This window comes from Mirounga leonina, unplaced genomic scaffold, assembly GCF_011800145.1.
Source record: "Mirounga leonina isolate KUSES-001 unplaced genomic scaffold, KU_Mleo_1.0 Mir_53, whole genome shotgun sequence".
Lineage (NCBI taxonomy): Eukaryota > Metazoa > Chordata > Mammalia > Carnivora > Phocidae > Mirounga > Mirounga leonina.
The window spans coordinates 41,198,925-41,216,288 of NW_023270807.1; the positions used below are offsets into that span (position 1 = coordinate 41,198,925).

Sequence of the window (17,364 nt, forward strand, 5' to 3'; positions counted from 1 at the left end):
TCAAGAATTCAGTTTTGACACAAATGAAATGCCAGCCAAGCAGCCAAGTAGAGAGACATAAACAAAAAATACGTAAAGACTAAGATACAGTTTGATGGTTATGTGTGTAGGGAAGACCAGGTTGTTCTGGTATATCTTACATAATTGAGTATCACTTCAACCAAAAAAGATACACATAAGCAGTACCATAAGTCTTGGATCACTTGTCCCCAATTCTTTGGTGGAAGGTTGTTTAAGTTTCTTCTGAAAAGCTCTCTTAAATGGACAATTCTGGAAGCTTCTGGTTACATTTATCTTTTCTAAGTGCTTTTTTATATGTCCTCAGTCTTGGTTAAATTGCTATAGACAATTAGCAATTTCTAAAAGGCACGGCTCTAGGGGAATCAGAAAAGACACTTCATTCTCCTTAGACACTTTCTCTGGAGTTCACTTTCTTTCTTTTTTTTTTTTTTTAATGAAGACAATATGCAAGGTTAATCTATTGGGCTTCTTCAGATCTAAAATTTTATGAAACAGCTATTAACACCCTTATCATGAGCAAACATGATATGATGTTTGTTCTATGATTGTTTTGGTCAATCTTAAAAACCTTTTCACTCCCCTGATCCTTTAAATTGACAATTTCTAGATTTTCTTCAATTCTATTAAGTCTTGAAGTCAAGGGATTAAAGATGAACTAATTATTACAGGCAGAATAATATTGTTAGGGGAAAAAAAAAAACCATCACTTTCCTGGGCTTTTTGGCGGTAAAGTATTTGGTTACTATCTTCATGGAATTGTTTATGAAAAGTTATAGTGTATAGCATGCTTATCTTTCCTTTTACTAGCAAAAGAATTTTTTTTCCCAATGAAATTTTATTGGGAACACCTAACTATATAAAATGGACCATAAAGGGCAACGCTCTAATGGAGGTTTGTAAAGGCCTAAAGCCCCACAGACTCAGTCAGCCCTTGTCCCTCCTTCACATCCCATCCAACAAAGGCTCTTTAGGGTGCTTCCCAGGCAACATGGAGTGCACTGTGAAAACCATCACTTTGTAGCATCTTTAAATGTTAAAGATTCCAATATGCATTAAGAATCAAAGCTTCATATGAAATAAAGCAATTCAGAAGGCCTCTTTACTGCAACTTCATTAGAACATTATAAAATCATTTCTTCTCAATTTAAACACAATATAAAACTTATCACAGACACATCTTAGGAAAACTGCCTTTTTTAAGTGGTGAAGGAATGAACACACAGCATCAACGCAAACAATACCGGCTATAATATAGTAGATCAGGAGGAATAATTAGTAATTCCTCCTATGCTGGTTGTCAATATAAGATATCAAATACACATTAACAGTAAAATGGATCAAGATTATTTATTATTGCACATTTGCTTACAAATTTAGGTAGAGCTAAGCCTCAAGTATTAAGTTAGTTTCAGCCATATTTCAATCACCTGAATTACAGCAGTGAATTGCCTATATGTTCCCCTAGGATTATGTTTCAGAAACTAGAACATTAACCTTCCCAATTTGTCTAGTTTACTGGAGCACAGATTTAACATTTGTTTTTAAAAAATTTAACCACTCAAAACCAAATAGCATACTGTAAAGAGAACAATGTTTATGCCTATTCATATAACTCAGGCTCACAGAACTTCTGATTACATAATATTGTAAAGGGTCTTCAAAACTATTCAATTCTTGTATGTATAATTAAGCATTTATTTTGGAAAATTTTAATATTTTGATAAATTGATTCTCTCATAATCAGGCTTTTATAAGATCTTCCCTCCCCACCAAAAAACCAACACACAATGACTCCAAATTTAATAAAGGAACCATTATCTTGGACAAAAGCTTCAGAATAGTATTCACATTCTCTTTTCACTGTACTCTGTAGTTTAAAGCAAAATATGCGTACAAATTGAAATAATACAGCATTTGAGCGGTCCATGCTTTAAATAGATCTGGAACATTGATGGCCTGATCAAAAAAGACGCAAGAATGAAAACAACTATATTGCAAACATAAAATTTTGGCCATTAATGGATCAGAAGTAATGGCTGATGCTCCTACTTTAAGCTCATCAATATCATTAAAAAAAAAAAAGTGACAACAGATATTTGGCAATATCTTCTAAATTATTTATCCCAAATTCTCAAATGGAAAGTTATTTTCAATGCCTCACACTTAAACTTTATACTTCAGTCACTCATGTTTTCCTTTTCAGACTGTTCAGGAGAAATAATTCTACTTAAATTTTTAACCTAGTAAGTTTTTCCTCTCACAGTTTTACATAAAAAGTTACTGAAATCACAATTCTGTGGCATTTGTTTTTAATCATACAAACATTATATACCTAAACTGCACTAAAGAAATTAGATCCTTTCTTATTCTATCTAGAACGATGTTACCAAATTTGTAAGAACTCTTTTCCATAACTCTGCTTTTTAACAATCATGATTTATGAAAAATGCATTTCAACTCCACAGCAAATTAGCATCCATGCTTATTCCACATAGGTACTGCTAGTGGTCCCTGTGGTGTCCTTTCAACAATGACAAACTCATCAGGGTTGCCAAATGCCTCATAGAAAACCAATAAATCTTGTATCGCATGCTCTTCAATCTGAAAAAAGGGTGAAAAAAAAACTTGCTTTAATCTTTTAGCAGGATTATATTAGCTTTCCAGTTTCCTTTTGCAGAAGTCCCACTTTCTATGAATACAATGCAGCAGAATTAAATTAGGTATCCTGCTATCCCCATGGCAAGTAGAAGGCTTAAAGCCTGAAGAATAATCAGATACCCGCCCTCTCTTAAATTTTAATCTTGTGCAGAAAGAAAAAAACCCTGAAAATAGTTGTTGGAATCCATTCATTCCAATAACTTCAGTGAGATACTTTCTGCTCTACAAGTCTTCTAACTCTTCAGGGCAACTATGGGTCTCATCTGTTTCCAAGCCTGGGTCCCTGGTCCTTCAACTAAATCTGTGGAATTTTAATATCCCTCTAATAATTTCTCTTTTCCGTAAGTTAGCCAAAGTTGGTATCTGTGGCTTACAACCTAAGAACACTTACTGATACAGAAGCACTAGATAATGCCGAGTTCATTATTGATCACTTTTATTCTTTTTAATATTTATTTATTTATTTATTTATTTATTTATTTATTTATTTTAGAGAGCACGCACAAGTATGGTGGGAGGGGGAGAGGGAGAGAGAGAATCTTAAACAAGCTCCACTGCCCAGTGTGGAGCCAGAAAGGGGGCTCAATCTCATGACCCTGAGATCATGACCTGAGCCAAAATCAAGTCACATGCTTAACGGACTGAGCCACCCAGGTGCCCCACTGATCACTTTTAAAAACTAAAAGAGTCCAAAGCATCACCAGTGCTAAAAAAAAAAAAATTACCCTGGTGACAGTTTAGTCTAAATTAATTATCCTGAATTCCTTCAATTAATACTATTGAGTGCTTCAGTTTAGTTTTATATAACATTTTAATGTAATAAATATATGCACCTCTGTGATCAAAATAAACATAATTTTCTTAGGATGAAATGTAGTATAGTTCTTCTCTAAATTAAGTCCATAAAGGCACATTACTTACCTGAATCAAAGCCAAGGGTTTTTCTCGACTTCTGATAAGAGCTGCTTCCTGCTGTAGTTCTTCTTCTACAATAGATGCAAAAGTGACTGGGGCTACCATGGAAGGAGCAGTCAATGAAGAAGACAGCCAGGGACTGAAAGAATAGTAACATGAGTTCTCATTCATCTTTCTAAATTTTTGCATATAAATTCTCCTCTGAAATATTCTTCAACAGTGTTACATTTTTTTTTTCCCCAGTGACCTACAATATAAAGGGACTTGGAAGCTTTTGCATTCTCTTTACAGAATGGTGAGGTGAAAAACAGAGGAAAGGAGAGCTAATATTTTATTTGGATCAGTGTTGTAGAGAAAACTTTAGAAAACACCAAAAGGATGGATGGAGCAGAAATGATATAACCAAACAGAAAAGTAACTCAAACTGTGGAGCAGACAGTAGTCAGAAAGCTCATTCTATTCAATATTCTACTCCCAATTTTTAATATTATCTTTCACTGCTAAACAATAGCCTAGCTTTGGAGGCTCCAAAGCTAATCAATTAGCCTTACTTGTGACTGTCTACAAGTGGTAAATCTGAAATATGGTTGCCTTCTGGTCCTGGGGTACCATGAGTCGAGCATCTGCAAAACAAATGCCAAAATTGGAGATTAAAACTTCTACTAATATTAGTAAAAGTGTTTATTAACAGAAATACAGAGGAAGAATTACAAGTCCTGACTCAGGATACAAGTTAATGTGTGCAGTCAGACTCACCTTTAAAATTGTAAGTAAAAAAAAAAAATCTGTGCCTAGGTGGTTCAGTCAGTTAAGCGTCTGCCTTCAGATCTAAGAGTCTGGGATCTAAGGGTCCTGGGATCGAGCCCCGCATCCGGGCTCCCTGCTCAGTGGGGGGAGTCTGCTTCTCCCTCTCCCTCTGCCCCTACCTGTTTGTGTGTGTACACGGGCTCTCTCAAATAAATAAATAAAAATCTTTTTTTAAAAATCCTGTGTATAAAATACCATAGAGGAAGATCTTGCAAGAAATGGTCTGTTTCTTCTAATAATATTCATATAACCATTTACTATTATCAAGCATACATTAGGAAATACAGAAAGCTTTGTATATAAAGTTTTACATTAGTAAGTTTATGAATAAAAGTGAAAAATTAGCACTAAGTTTCAAAATACATACAAACTGGATAATTAGCAGCCAAATTTTATGAGCAACTAATATAGTAAATATTTTGCTAAGCCAGAAATTATAGGATGGTAATATAAGATATAATTTCTATGTTCTAAGAACTCACAAAATGAGGAAACAATATATAATTTGAAGTATAGCAGAAAATAATTTAAGACACTATCTAACAAGGACTATAAAAATCAAAAAAGATTTGGTCATTTGAGAGGGCCTCATGGAGAAGACAATAAAAGAGGTGTAGGATGAGGGGTTAGGAAGTATTCCTGTAAGGGAAAAAATTAACAAAGGTACTACAGAGACTGGCCTAATTGTGGAATTTTACAGCTAGAAAAGTACCTAGAAATTATCTGGATTAATCAAATGCCCTCTTTCAGGAATGAGCAAACTAGGCTTAGTCAGGTTTAACAGAAAGTCAAAGAATGAACAAACCGGGTCTAAAATATTGACTTCCTGATTCATTTATGGATCATTTGTGGAGTTACTAGGTATGTGTAGCACTATGGTGCTGAAAATCAGGCTGATTAAAACTCAGTCCCTTCAGGAGGGAAAACTGAAAGGGGAGAAATCAGAGAGGGAGATGAACCCTGAGAGACTATAGACTCCAGTAAACAAACTGAGGGTTTCAGAGGGGAGGGGCAGCGGGGGGATGGGGTAGCAGGGTGATGGGTATTGAGGAGGGCACGTGTTGTGATAAGCACTGGGTGTTATACGCAAGTATTGAATCAATGAACACTACATCAAAAACTAATGATATACTATACACTGGCTAACTGAACATAAAAACAAAAACAAAATTCAGTCCCTTCCCCTCTAAAAACTCTGAGGAGAGAGATTTAAAAATCTATTTATAAAGAATGATAAAACAATGGGAGATAAAACAATTGATACTTATACCAATTTGCATAAAGTAGTATGGATTCACAGGAGAAATTGACATGAGGGCATATGCTGTTGGCTTCACTGAAGAAATGGCATTAAAGCTGAGGAGAGTGGCACTGAAGTAGGGTTTTTGGTTGTACATATACATGAAATGGTAAAAGACTTTGGTGGCTTAAGTAAAGACAGGCTGTTCTTTTCAATAAATAGAATGATTTGGAAGAGATTAAAAGAGAAATAAAATTAAAATGAGCCAGTAGGGCCAGAGTACAAAGTGCACTGAAAGCTAAAACGTTTAGACTTGATGTATGGACAAATAAATTTATTGAGAGTATTTTCATATATATTACCTCATTTAATCTTTGCAATACTCTATAAAGCATGTATTATTTACATTAGTGATTAGGGAATTTAGACTCAAAGAATATTATATATATATATATATAACTGCCTGACTCACAGGTTGGGAAGTAGCAGAAACAGAACTCAAAGCAGATCTTTTTCACTCAGAAGACAGTATGTTTTCCATTATCACAAACCTGCCTTTATTTCTATTATTTCCCTTAGTTTAGAATACATTCCACTACAAATGTTTTCTTATTCTTTAAGGACTGGTTCAAATATCACCTTCTCTCTGCTCCTACAGCACTTCAACTACTATTACAGAGCTTCCCACACCGTGTTGTTATTGTTTGCACATCTGTCTTAACTGCTAGACTAGTCTCTCAAGGTACAGCACTGTACCTCATTCATGTGTCCAACAGAACACCTGGAACACAGTTGTTTGTAAAAACAGATTTAAAGAATAAATAACAGAATCAGAAAGCCAAAGGATTTTAAATATGAGATAAAAGCAGGTTTTTTTTTTTTTAAGTTCCTCATTCCTCTGAATTACTGGTAACTTTTTTCTTCTAGATGTTAGGTACTGAATGAAGTGAAAATAGTATAGTTATATGTTCTTAGTTTTAAGTTCTAGGACTTGAAATCTCCTGGATGCTTGACCTATGACATCCAAAATAAGAGAAGTCTCCAGGATGAAGTAGAAGACTTGTAGCCAAGAGAAAAATGAAGCTAAGGAGATGAACTAGAAAGTTACTGGAATAAATGTTACAAGATGAAGAGAATCTAGACTAGAATAACTATAAAATAAATGGAAAAAAATTCTACATTCTGACGGAAGAGAGAGCTACCTTAGAGACTAAATGCAAATTCCCATGGTTAAGTTCCTTGAAAAGTCCTAGGAAGGAAGGAAGGAAGGAAGGAAAAGGAAGGGGAAGAAGGGGAAAGGAAGGCGAAGGGCAAGAAAGAGAAAAGAAAGAAAAGAGAAAAGAAAAGATGAAAAAAAAAAAGGTCTTAAAGTCAGTCCGAGGCTAGAGATTAGAGGCCTTCTAGGGCACTAAAGCATAATATGCTAGCCTCTATTAGGTGTATACATAAAAGTGTTAAATACAGGCCTAGTCCCTTAAATGTGTTTGAAATATCTAGTTGGTAAGTCTAAATGAGCACACATAAAAGTTAAATGAGCTTTTGAGTGGTGCTCAAAAATCCCTCCCTGGTATCTGGGATTGGCTAAAAATTTTGACACTGTCAAAGAAATGGAAAAATATTGTAGAATCAATCGTTAATAAGTAAGAAGCAGCAGCTACAAGCTGTCTGTGAAAATGGTATGGTACTGGCTAAAACAAACTGAATATCAGAACTAAAGTATCTTATATAGGCCTTGTTAAATCACAGTTGAGCAATCAGAGCTTAAGTATAACAACTTACCTGTATAACATTTTATAATTTATAAAGTACTTCCATATACGCTGTCAGATATAAGCCTTATGATAGACATTATTGTTCTTATTTCAGATGTGATGAATCTGGTTCAGAAAGGTTCACAGAGGGCTACTGTGTTAGACTGAAACTCAAATCTGTTTTATAAGATTGTAATCTCAAGTCTTTCCATTAATGATTTTTCAGTGGATAATCTCATTAGTTATAAATTTATCCAAACAACTGAAAGTCCATGCAAATTTCATCTTAGAATGAAGTAAAACTATTACATAGAGCTATGATTAAACAAATACCAAAAACATACTAAGCTTTCAGATAATAAATACAGGTATTTGCAACACAGAAACAGACATCTCAATAAACAATCTGTATAAAAATTGGCCTTCTGAAAATAAAAGCAACATTAAAAGGCTGGCAAAAATAAAATCCTCTTTCAGTGATTTTTGTTCAAAATGAACAACATTAATCTTACCAAATTTAGGCTTTGAGAATAACTAAATTACTTCTTACTCGTACCATCGACTTTTAACTTTTTTAAGGAATTCAGTATTAGCTTAATTACAAAGATTTTTATGTAAGTTTAGAGCTGATATAATTTTTGTCTCACAAGTAGTTTTCCTTAACAGTAAGAAACACAAGATCAGTTTCTGTCCAGAATTACATAAAGGGGTGCTTAAGTGGAAGGAAAATGAAAGAAAACACATGAAAATGAAAAAGAACACATAAGTAACAATAAACACATAAATTCCACAAATCCCTCTTTTCTGCATTTTAACATCCCCAAATAACATTGCCATTCCTGGATTTCCCTAGCCTTGAGAGAAAAAAAAATCACATTTTCTACAATTAAAACAAGAATATAAGATTTGAGGAATTTCCTAAGATGAACTCCATTACACTTGCCACACAAATTCTCTAAAGGACCACAGCATTTGTCTTCTAGCTATAATTCTATTACTTCTATTTACACTGCCTCTATTATACTTCTCCTCTCTTAAAAATCTCATCCTATGTTCAAAAGCTTGTGGCAATAGATCAGTATTTTTCTAATACTATTTATATGACCATACATATAATGACCAAATATTTGGCACTGAATAAGAAAAGTGTTTATGAACTATTACTCAGGCCCTTCTTCAATTGAGTTTTTCCTGACAATTCCAATCCAGTCATTTTTTCCCCTCTCTGAACCACTCAGCTGGCATTTAAATCATATACTGCTTGTGACTTAATACTGTTACACTGTATTGCAATTTCACTCTTGACTTTTCATTTAACTTTCATGTGTGCTCATTTAGACTTACCAACTAGATATTTCAAACACATTTAAGGGACTAGGCCTGTATTTAACACTTTTATGTATACATCTAATAGAGGCTAGCAGAATGTTGTGCATATGTAATTTGGTGAATTACTATTTTACTTTGTTTTATTATTTCCTTTTTAAAACTCATTTATGATTTCACATTTTCTGTAATAAAATTAAAAATGAAAGTCAAGCTGTTTCCATTCTCAGTCATCATATATTACACAGTGATCAGTGATAATATACAGCTATTTAAAACATTTACTTCCACTTACCAAATAGCCAAGCTATGGATGGCATGACACTATTATACACTCCTTTATAATACTCCTGTATTATAGTGTATACCATTATAATACTCCTGTATAATACTGTATACTATTATACACTCCTTTACAATTTCCAAACCAGTATAATAGCAGAAGCCACTTTTCACAATTAAGAGCCTTGATGTTATAGCACACTCTAGTGATCAACTATGAAACCACAGATCTTCAATATGGTAAGACAGACTTATCCAAAGAAAATAAAATTTCAATCTATAGTGTTAGTATTTAAAATGTAAAAATATTACAGAAATGAACTTAATATTCATGCCTTACAATTTACACACCTAAGGCATACACTATAACTTACTCATTAGAAACAAATGTTACCTGAAACAGCTACAATTTTACCTCATTTATTCATCTTGTTCTCAATGAAAATATTCTAAGCATTGGTAATTCAGTGAGGAGCAGAGATCAATCTCTCACTGAGATGACTCTCTTCTCCTATGCTTTCACTGAACATATGTTAGATACACAGATATTAAAATACTTGTAGTTGAAAACATCAAACAAAGAATCACACTAATCTGTGAAAAGTGTGAGGAGTGAGAATTGCTATGGGAACATATCATAGAAAACTGACCCACTAAGGGAAGTCTGACTTCTCCAAAGAATATGACTGAATAGAGACTGAAAGAAGAATCAGTCAACTAGTCAAAGGGGAGGTAAGTGGAAAGAAGTAAATGGCATTTAAAAGCCCAGATAAGAATTCTATCTTTTACCCTAAGAACAGTAAGATCTGCCATTTCAAAAAAGAACATAACTGGCTCAGTATATTGGAGGAGAGGAAGATAGGTTATGCCAAGACCAGTTAGGAGGCTACTCAGGTGGCCCAGGTGAAAGATCACAGTAATCTGAATGAGGGTAAAAACAGTGGAGATAAAATTTAATATATGATTTGAGGAATATTTAAGAGCTAAAACTGGCATGTCCTGATGATAGACTGAATATTGGTCGGGAAAATGGAATATTAAAGACTTGCAAATGCCATTTAACAAGGAAGGAAACTCAGAAAGAATGGGTTTTAAAGAGAACTTTATTCTTTAAACTAAGCATCATGATATACTTTTTTGTTTCCAACTACCCATAGAATATTCCATTCTTCTCATGAAGAACTGGATTTCATATATGCATTTTTTAATTGAAGTAGAATTGACATACAATGTCGTATTTGTTTTAGGTGTACAAGAGTGATTAACAATTCTATACATTATGCTATGGTAACCACAAGTGTAATCACCATCTATCACCATACAACGTTATTACATATTGTTGACTATATTCCCTATGCTGTACTTTTCATCCGCATGACTTATTTATTTTATAACTGGAAGTTTGTAGCTCTTAATCCCCTTCATCTATTTTGCCCATCCTTCCAACCCCTTCCCCTCTGGCAACCACCTACCCATTCTCTGTATTTATAGACATAAATGTTTTGCTTGTTTCTTCTGTTTCTGTTTTGTTAGACTCCACTTAAAAGTGAAATTATATGGTATTTGTCTTTCTCTGACTTACTTCACTTAGCATAGTACCCTCTAGGTCCATCCATGTTCTCACAAATGGCAAGATCTAATTCTTTATGACTAAGTAATATTCCATCTCACACACACACACACACACACACACTGTCTCTCTCTCTCTCTATCTTCTTTATCCATTAATCTATTGACAGACACTTATGTTGCTTCCATATCTTGGCTATTGTAAAAAATAATAATGCAATAAACATAGGGGTGCATATATTTTTTGAATTCATATTTTTGTTTACTTTGGGTAAATCAGGAAGAAAAAATCCAGGAAGAATGGGCTGTTTTGTATTTTTGTTCGATTTTATGAAAGGGGTTTGAGGAAAACATTGTTTGGTTTTAGACAAAGTTAAAGTACTTCTGAACATCCAAGTAGGAAGGAGTTATGAAGAAGACACCTGAGTATGTCTGAAGCTCAGATGATAGTTGTGGGCAGGCAATATAATTTTTGAGGCTTTAGTGTATAGCTGATAACTGAAAATAGAAGCTCATGAAATGGTGTAGAAAGAATACAAAGTGAAGTGAGAAGATGACCTGTAATTGAACTTCAAGTAGAATGAGTCACATAAAAAGTTCGTGGTTTTGGCAATATGGAGATCACTGCTGAACTTAGCTTGAACTATTTCAGTTTAGTAATGGGACTAGAAGCCAGACTGGATTAAGAAGTGACTGGGAGCCGACAGCTCTTTTAAGAAATCTGGCTGTGAAGGGAGTAGGGGATTGGTAATGATAGGACAACTGTTAGAAGGAAGTGTGGGAGATGACTGAGGGATTCATTACCTCACCCAGATCACATGAGAGAGATCTAACACATATACAAAACCAGATGGGAGGTATCCACCTAAAAGGACAAGGCTGAATATCCACAAGAAAAGAGAGGGATAATTAATAGCTTAAGGCATTTAAAGTGGAAAGGAATGAAGATACCAGCACAGGTATAAATATTAACCATAGATAGGAAAAATAACTCTTCCAGTGCAAAACAAGAAAGGGAAAAAATGAATAAAAATAGATGCAGATTTGTTTCACAGTAAGAAAATAAGGAAGTTACATGTTTTCTATTTAAAAGCCTGGTCTATATCACTTATCACACAACTTACAAAAACCAGTGGTATTCTTATGTTTCTCTTATATCAATAAAAAGACTATATTCAATTTTTAAAAATATTGTGATAGATGCAGGATCATTAGAGTATAACAATTTTTTTTTAAATTTCTAAAAAAAAATTTGGAATCAAAAAACATAATGAGATGTACAGACTTTAAAAAATTTTTTAGAATTATGTACATAATAGACACATTCATAAAAGAAATAGATAAACATAAATGCATGTGTATGTGTACAGTGGCACTCAAATGCAGTTGAAAATAAACATTTTTACTGTGAGAATTTAACAACACTTAAAAACCTACCTGTCACTTAGGAATGGAATAAAATGCCCTTCCCTCAACATCTTTAAGAATACAACTTACAAAACACTGAATAGTTTTACATTGTTTAGGTTCAGTCATTTTCATTGTATCATAAAATGTTCACCAAACTTTGTTAGTACTTTTTTTCCGAAATGCATTTTGAAACTAATAAAAAAAAATGCATTTAAATACGTTTAATACATCGATGATCACTGGCATGTTAACTTCTGTTGCCAGGTTAATTCATTTCTATATCAATTCAAGAAGAAAATTTCTTCTGCCATCTCTGTTTAAATGAAGTATGCTCTGAGAGAATCTTAAATCGTAACTATTTCAGTCAGAATTTTCTTAATATTAGACAATTAAATGCTGAAATAAATGTTGAGGCTGATTTTTATATACTTAATTACTTGTGTAAGGTTTCTCTTCTCTTTTGGACTGTGTTCTCTACGGGCAGGGGCTATGTTAATTTTAAGACTACAAATGTCTTGCATCACATCCAGTTCTGTAATTATGATCCTAACAAACCAGCCTTAATATTCTCACTTTTTCATAAGTAAGCATATAACAAGTTTATCTATTTGATATGTTAGAGTTACATTTAAGACTTTTATAGTGTTCTACTTATAAAAGTTTTCACAAAGATAGGGAGATAGACCAAATGATTTCTTCAGATTCTTTCTGATCTCCGATTTTCCATACTGTAAGTAAATGGCTCAAGATCTTTGGTCCCAAATGTATGTTATAATAAGGCAGCCAGTCACAATATCAATGACGAAAATGTTTAAAGAATTCATCTAAACCAATAATTTCCAATGTTGTTGTTAGAAGACTGACAGTTCCTCCGGAGTTGCTTACAGGGCAGATATGATGAGGTTAAACTATAGTATGGTTCCCAGAACCCTCTTCTTGGTACAATCACAGAAATTTATACTAACCTGTTTGATAATACTGGAATTAGACATAAGATTTCACATTAAAAACGGTTTGGGGGAAAAGGTTTAACAAATAGTGTTAAAAAAGCTTTATCATTATGTAAAACAATATTAATCTGGTCACAGCTGACATTTTTAATTACATTTTTGTTTTGTCTAAAATACTTTAGGGTTTAATATCTTTGGGAGATGTCATATTAGCAGAAATAAGAAAAAAAAATCCATTTAGCCAACCAACTTGAAACACAGTTCTTTCTTCCAACACTGGACTATCTAATGCTCCAAGAATGATCCTTTTTGTACATTGATTAAGAGAATTTACATAACATGGCAGAAAAGCTATTTTTATTAGAAAATTGCTTTTAAATTATGTTTAGATTTTCATGTTCCATGTAGGCATTTAAAATATGAAACATCTTTTAAAATACATTGAACTTTAAAAACTAGTATCAGAAACAGCTAGAGAAAAAACTGGAAACACCTAAAGGTCCATCAACAGATTCAGATATATGGGTTGCTTTATAACAATGAAATACTACTCAGCAATAAAGTGGAATGAACTAATGATACACATAGCAACTTGGATGAATCAAAAACTATACTGAGTAAAACAGAATTTTTAAAAGTACAGACTAAATGATCCTATAGGTGTAAAACTAGAATATACAACATAGTCTCTACTGACATGAGGATTAGTATCTGCATAGAGAGTAAATGGGGAAGGGAGGAAGAGATTACCAAGGGACATGAGGAAACTTCTGAGAATGATTGTTATAGTCATTGTCTTGAATGTAGGTGGTAATGGGTTCACAGGTGCATATATATGCCAAAACATCAAATTGTACACTTCAGATTTATACAGTTTACTATAAGACAATTATACCACAATAAAGCTACAAAAAAACAGACATGTTAATTTTGAATGTAAAAGAATGTGTAAAACTCTGCCTGATAAATTTTTAAAGATTTTTTCAGAAGTAAAACCAATACAGAACTTTTTAAAGTAAAAAAATGTTTAACTTATTACCTTTCAACTTTTGGAGCCGGGGAATTTTCTATTCCTTTAAAACAAACTTTTTTGACATGATCTCCAGTAATAGATTTTTTTTCTTCTAAGAAATCCCGGAATGACTTGGATGAAACTGAATGCAGAGAAGATGCCCTGCAAAAGACAACAGAGATCATGTTAAAACATCCATTTTTTAAAAGGTCACTGCTAGAAATCACAAGGAGAAAAGGGAGAGAATGTATACAAAAATTTTACAGTGATGATATATAGTTTTTAATGTGATGTTGGATTCTTGCTGTTAGTTGTGAATCAAAATGATGTGATTAAAAAACAATGGAGACCAACACTGAAGATAACCCAGATGTTGAAATTAGCAATGATATTAAAAACAAGTGTTAAAACGATGTCTCAGGCAACAATAAAAAAATGCTCAGAATAAACTGAAAAATAAGCTCAGGGAAAAGAAACTATGAAAAAGAACAAAATAGAAATTCAAGAACTTTTAATACAATATTTAAAAAACAAAATTCACTGGATTGATTTAACAGCCAGAAGAGAATCAGTAAAACTGAAGATAAATCAACAGAACTTTTAAAACTGAACAGAAGGAAGAAAAGATTGAAAAAAAAATCTGCCACGGGGACTTATCAGATAATATCAAAAGGTCTACCGTAAGTGTAACTGGGAGGACCAGAAGGAGAGGTTAGAAATATGGCAGACAAAAATATTTAAAGAAACAATAGCCAAGCATTCCCCAAATCTGGTGGAAGATATAAAGATTTCAGCAAACTCCAAAGAAGATTGATCTAAAGAAAACCATACTTAGGTATATAATGAGCAAGCTGCTAAAAACCAAAGATCAAAAGAAAATCTTGAAAGCATCTTGAAAGAAATACAACACAGTATGAAAACACCTAGCTTATTAGAAACAAGGAAAGTCAAAAGACAGTGGAACATCTTTAATCTGATGAAAGGTAGGAAAAAAAGCTATTGATCCAGTATTCTATGTGGGTGAACTTGGACAAGGATCCTCTCCAAGTCAGGATCAGAAACGATTACAGTCCTGGCTGAACCTTGATTACAGCAGTGTGGGAGACTTGAGCCAGGAGCACCCATAAGCAATAATTCAGTGAAGCCTGACCTAAAGGAACTATAAGACAACAAACACTGATTGTTTTAAGCCATTGTTTAGTGTTACAAAGCAACAGATAACTAATATAAGATACCATTGGAATTAAAAAGATAATAAAAATTATAAGTAACTTTATGTAAATAAATTTGACAACTTAGATAAAATGGACAAATATCTTGAAAAAACAATTTATTAGGGGCGCCTGGGCGGCTCAGTTGGTTAAGCGTATGATTTTGGTTCAGGGTATGATCTCTGGGGTTATGGTATCAAGCCCTGTGCTCAGTGGGGATTCTGCTTCCCCTCTCCCTCTGCCCCTCCCCCCCCCCCTCAGGCACACACTCTCTCTGAAATAAATCTTTAAAAAAATATTTATAAAAGAAAACAAAAATATAAAATAATATATATAGACCTATCTCTATTTGAAAAATTGAATTAATACCACTAGTTTTAATTGTAGAAATTGACAAATTGATTCTAAAATTTTATGGGAATACAAAAAACCTAAGCCAAAGTATTCTTTTTTTTTTTAATTAACATAAAATGTATTATTTGTTTCAGGGGTACAGGTCTGTGATTCATCAGTCTTACACAATTCACAGTGCTCATCATAGCACATACCTTCCCAATGTCCATCACCCAGCCACCCCATCCCTCCCACCCCCTCCACTCCGGAAACCCTCAGTTTGTTTCCTGAGATTAATAGTCTCTTATGGTTTGTCTCCCTCTCTGGTTTCATCTTGTTTCATTTTTCCCTCCCTTCCCCTACGATCCTCTGCTTTATTTCTCAAATTCCTCATATCAGTGAGAGCATATGATACTTGTCTTTCTCATGATTGACTTATTTCGCTTTGCATAATACCCTCTAGTTCCATCCACATCATTGCAAATGGCAAGATTTCATTTTTGATGGCTGTGTAATATTCCACTGTGTATATATACACCACATCTTCTTTATCCATTCATCTGTTAATAGACATCTAGGCTCTTTCCATAGTTTGGCTATTGTGGACATTGCTGCTATAAAATTGGGGTGCACATGCCCCTTCAGATCACTACATTTGTATCTTTGGGATAAATACCCAGTAGTGCCATTGCTGGATCATATGGTAGCTCTATTTTCAACTTTTTGAGGAACCTCCATACTGTTTTCCAGAGTGGCTGCACCAGCTTGCATTCCCACCAACAGTGTAGGAGGGTTCCCCTTTCTCTGCATCCTCGCCAACATCTGTCGTTTCCTGACTTGTTAATTTTAGCCATGCTGACTGGTGTGAGGTGGTATCTCATTGTGGCTTTCATTTGTATTTCCCTGATGCCGAGTGATGTTGAGCATTTTTTCACGTGTCTATTGGCCATTTGGATGTCTTCTTTGCAGAAATGTCTGTTCATGTCTTCTGCCCATTTCTTGACTGGATTATTTGTTCTCTGGGTATTAAGTTTGAAAAGTTCTTTATAGATTTTGGTTACTAGCCCTTTATCTGATATGTCATTTGCAAATATCTTCTCCCATTCTGTCGGTTGTCTTTGGTTTTGTTGACTGTTTCCTTTGCTGTGCAGAAGCTTTTTATCTTGATGAAGTCCCAATAGTTCATTTTTGCCCTTGCTTCCCTTGCTTTTGATGATGTGTCTAGGAAGAAGTTGCTGCTAGCCAAAGTATTCTTAAAGAAATACAAAGTTGGAAGAAGATAAAACAAGTCAGAGTAATCAAGATAGAGTGGTACTGACATAAGGATTAACGAACAGGTCAGTGGAAAAGAACAGAGAGCTCAAATATAGATCTTCACATCTATAGTCATTTTAATTTAAATAACTAAATTCCCAAAACAATTCAGTGTAAAAGTATTTCATATAATAAACAAATGTTTATAGAAGAAAAATACCTTTACCTTTATCTCACACCATATCCCAAAATTAATTCAAGGTGGATCACAAACCTAATGTAAAAGCTAAATATCCTAGAAGAAAACAAAACTCTATCTTCATAACTTGGTGGTAGGCAAAGGTTTCTAGGACTTATACAGGAATAAATATCAAATAAAGAAATGGTGAATTAGACTTAACCAAAATTAAAACTTCTGATCAGAAGACACTGTTAAGAAAACAGAAAATATCTGCAAAACATGTATTTGACAAATGACTTGTATCCAGACTGTAAAAAGAACTCCTAGAGGGGTGCCTGGGTGGCTCAGTCAGCTAAGCATCTGCCTTCAGCTCAGGTCATGGTCCCAGGGTCCTGGGATTGAGCCCTGCGTGGGGCTCCCAGCTCAGTGAGGAGCCTGCTTATC

General features: G+C 33.9%; 1 protein-coding gene across 6 annotated transcripts in view; it reads right to left on the reverse strand.

The window, feature by feature from the left end:
- Positions 1-17,364, reverse strand: part of IBTK (inhibitor of Bruton tyrosine kinase) — a 128,871-nt gene that overhangs the window by 18,679 nt on the left and 92,828 nt on the right. For 5 of the 6 annotated variants that reach the window (XM_034990791.1, XM_034990788.1, XM_034990790.1 and 2 more), the window contains 4 exons: positions 13,969-14,103; positions 4,146-4,217; positions 3,601-3,733; positions 1,355-2,622 (listed from right to left, as the gene is read on the reverse strand). In XM_034990791.1, the coding sequence (XP_034846682.1) occupies positions 2,491-2,622; positions 3,601-3,733; positions 4,146-4,217; positions 13,969-14,103 (472 nt within the window). In that variant the 3' untranslated portion in view covers positions 1,355-2,490. Of the gene's footprint in view, positions 1-1,354; positions 2,623-3,600; positions 3,734-4,145; positions 4,218-13,968; positions 14,104-17,364 lie in introns of those variants that run through there. The other variant, XM_034990792.1, reaches the window with a different exon arrangement.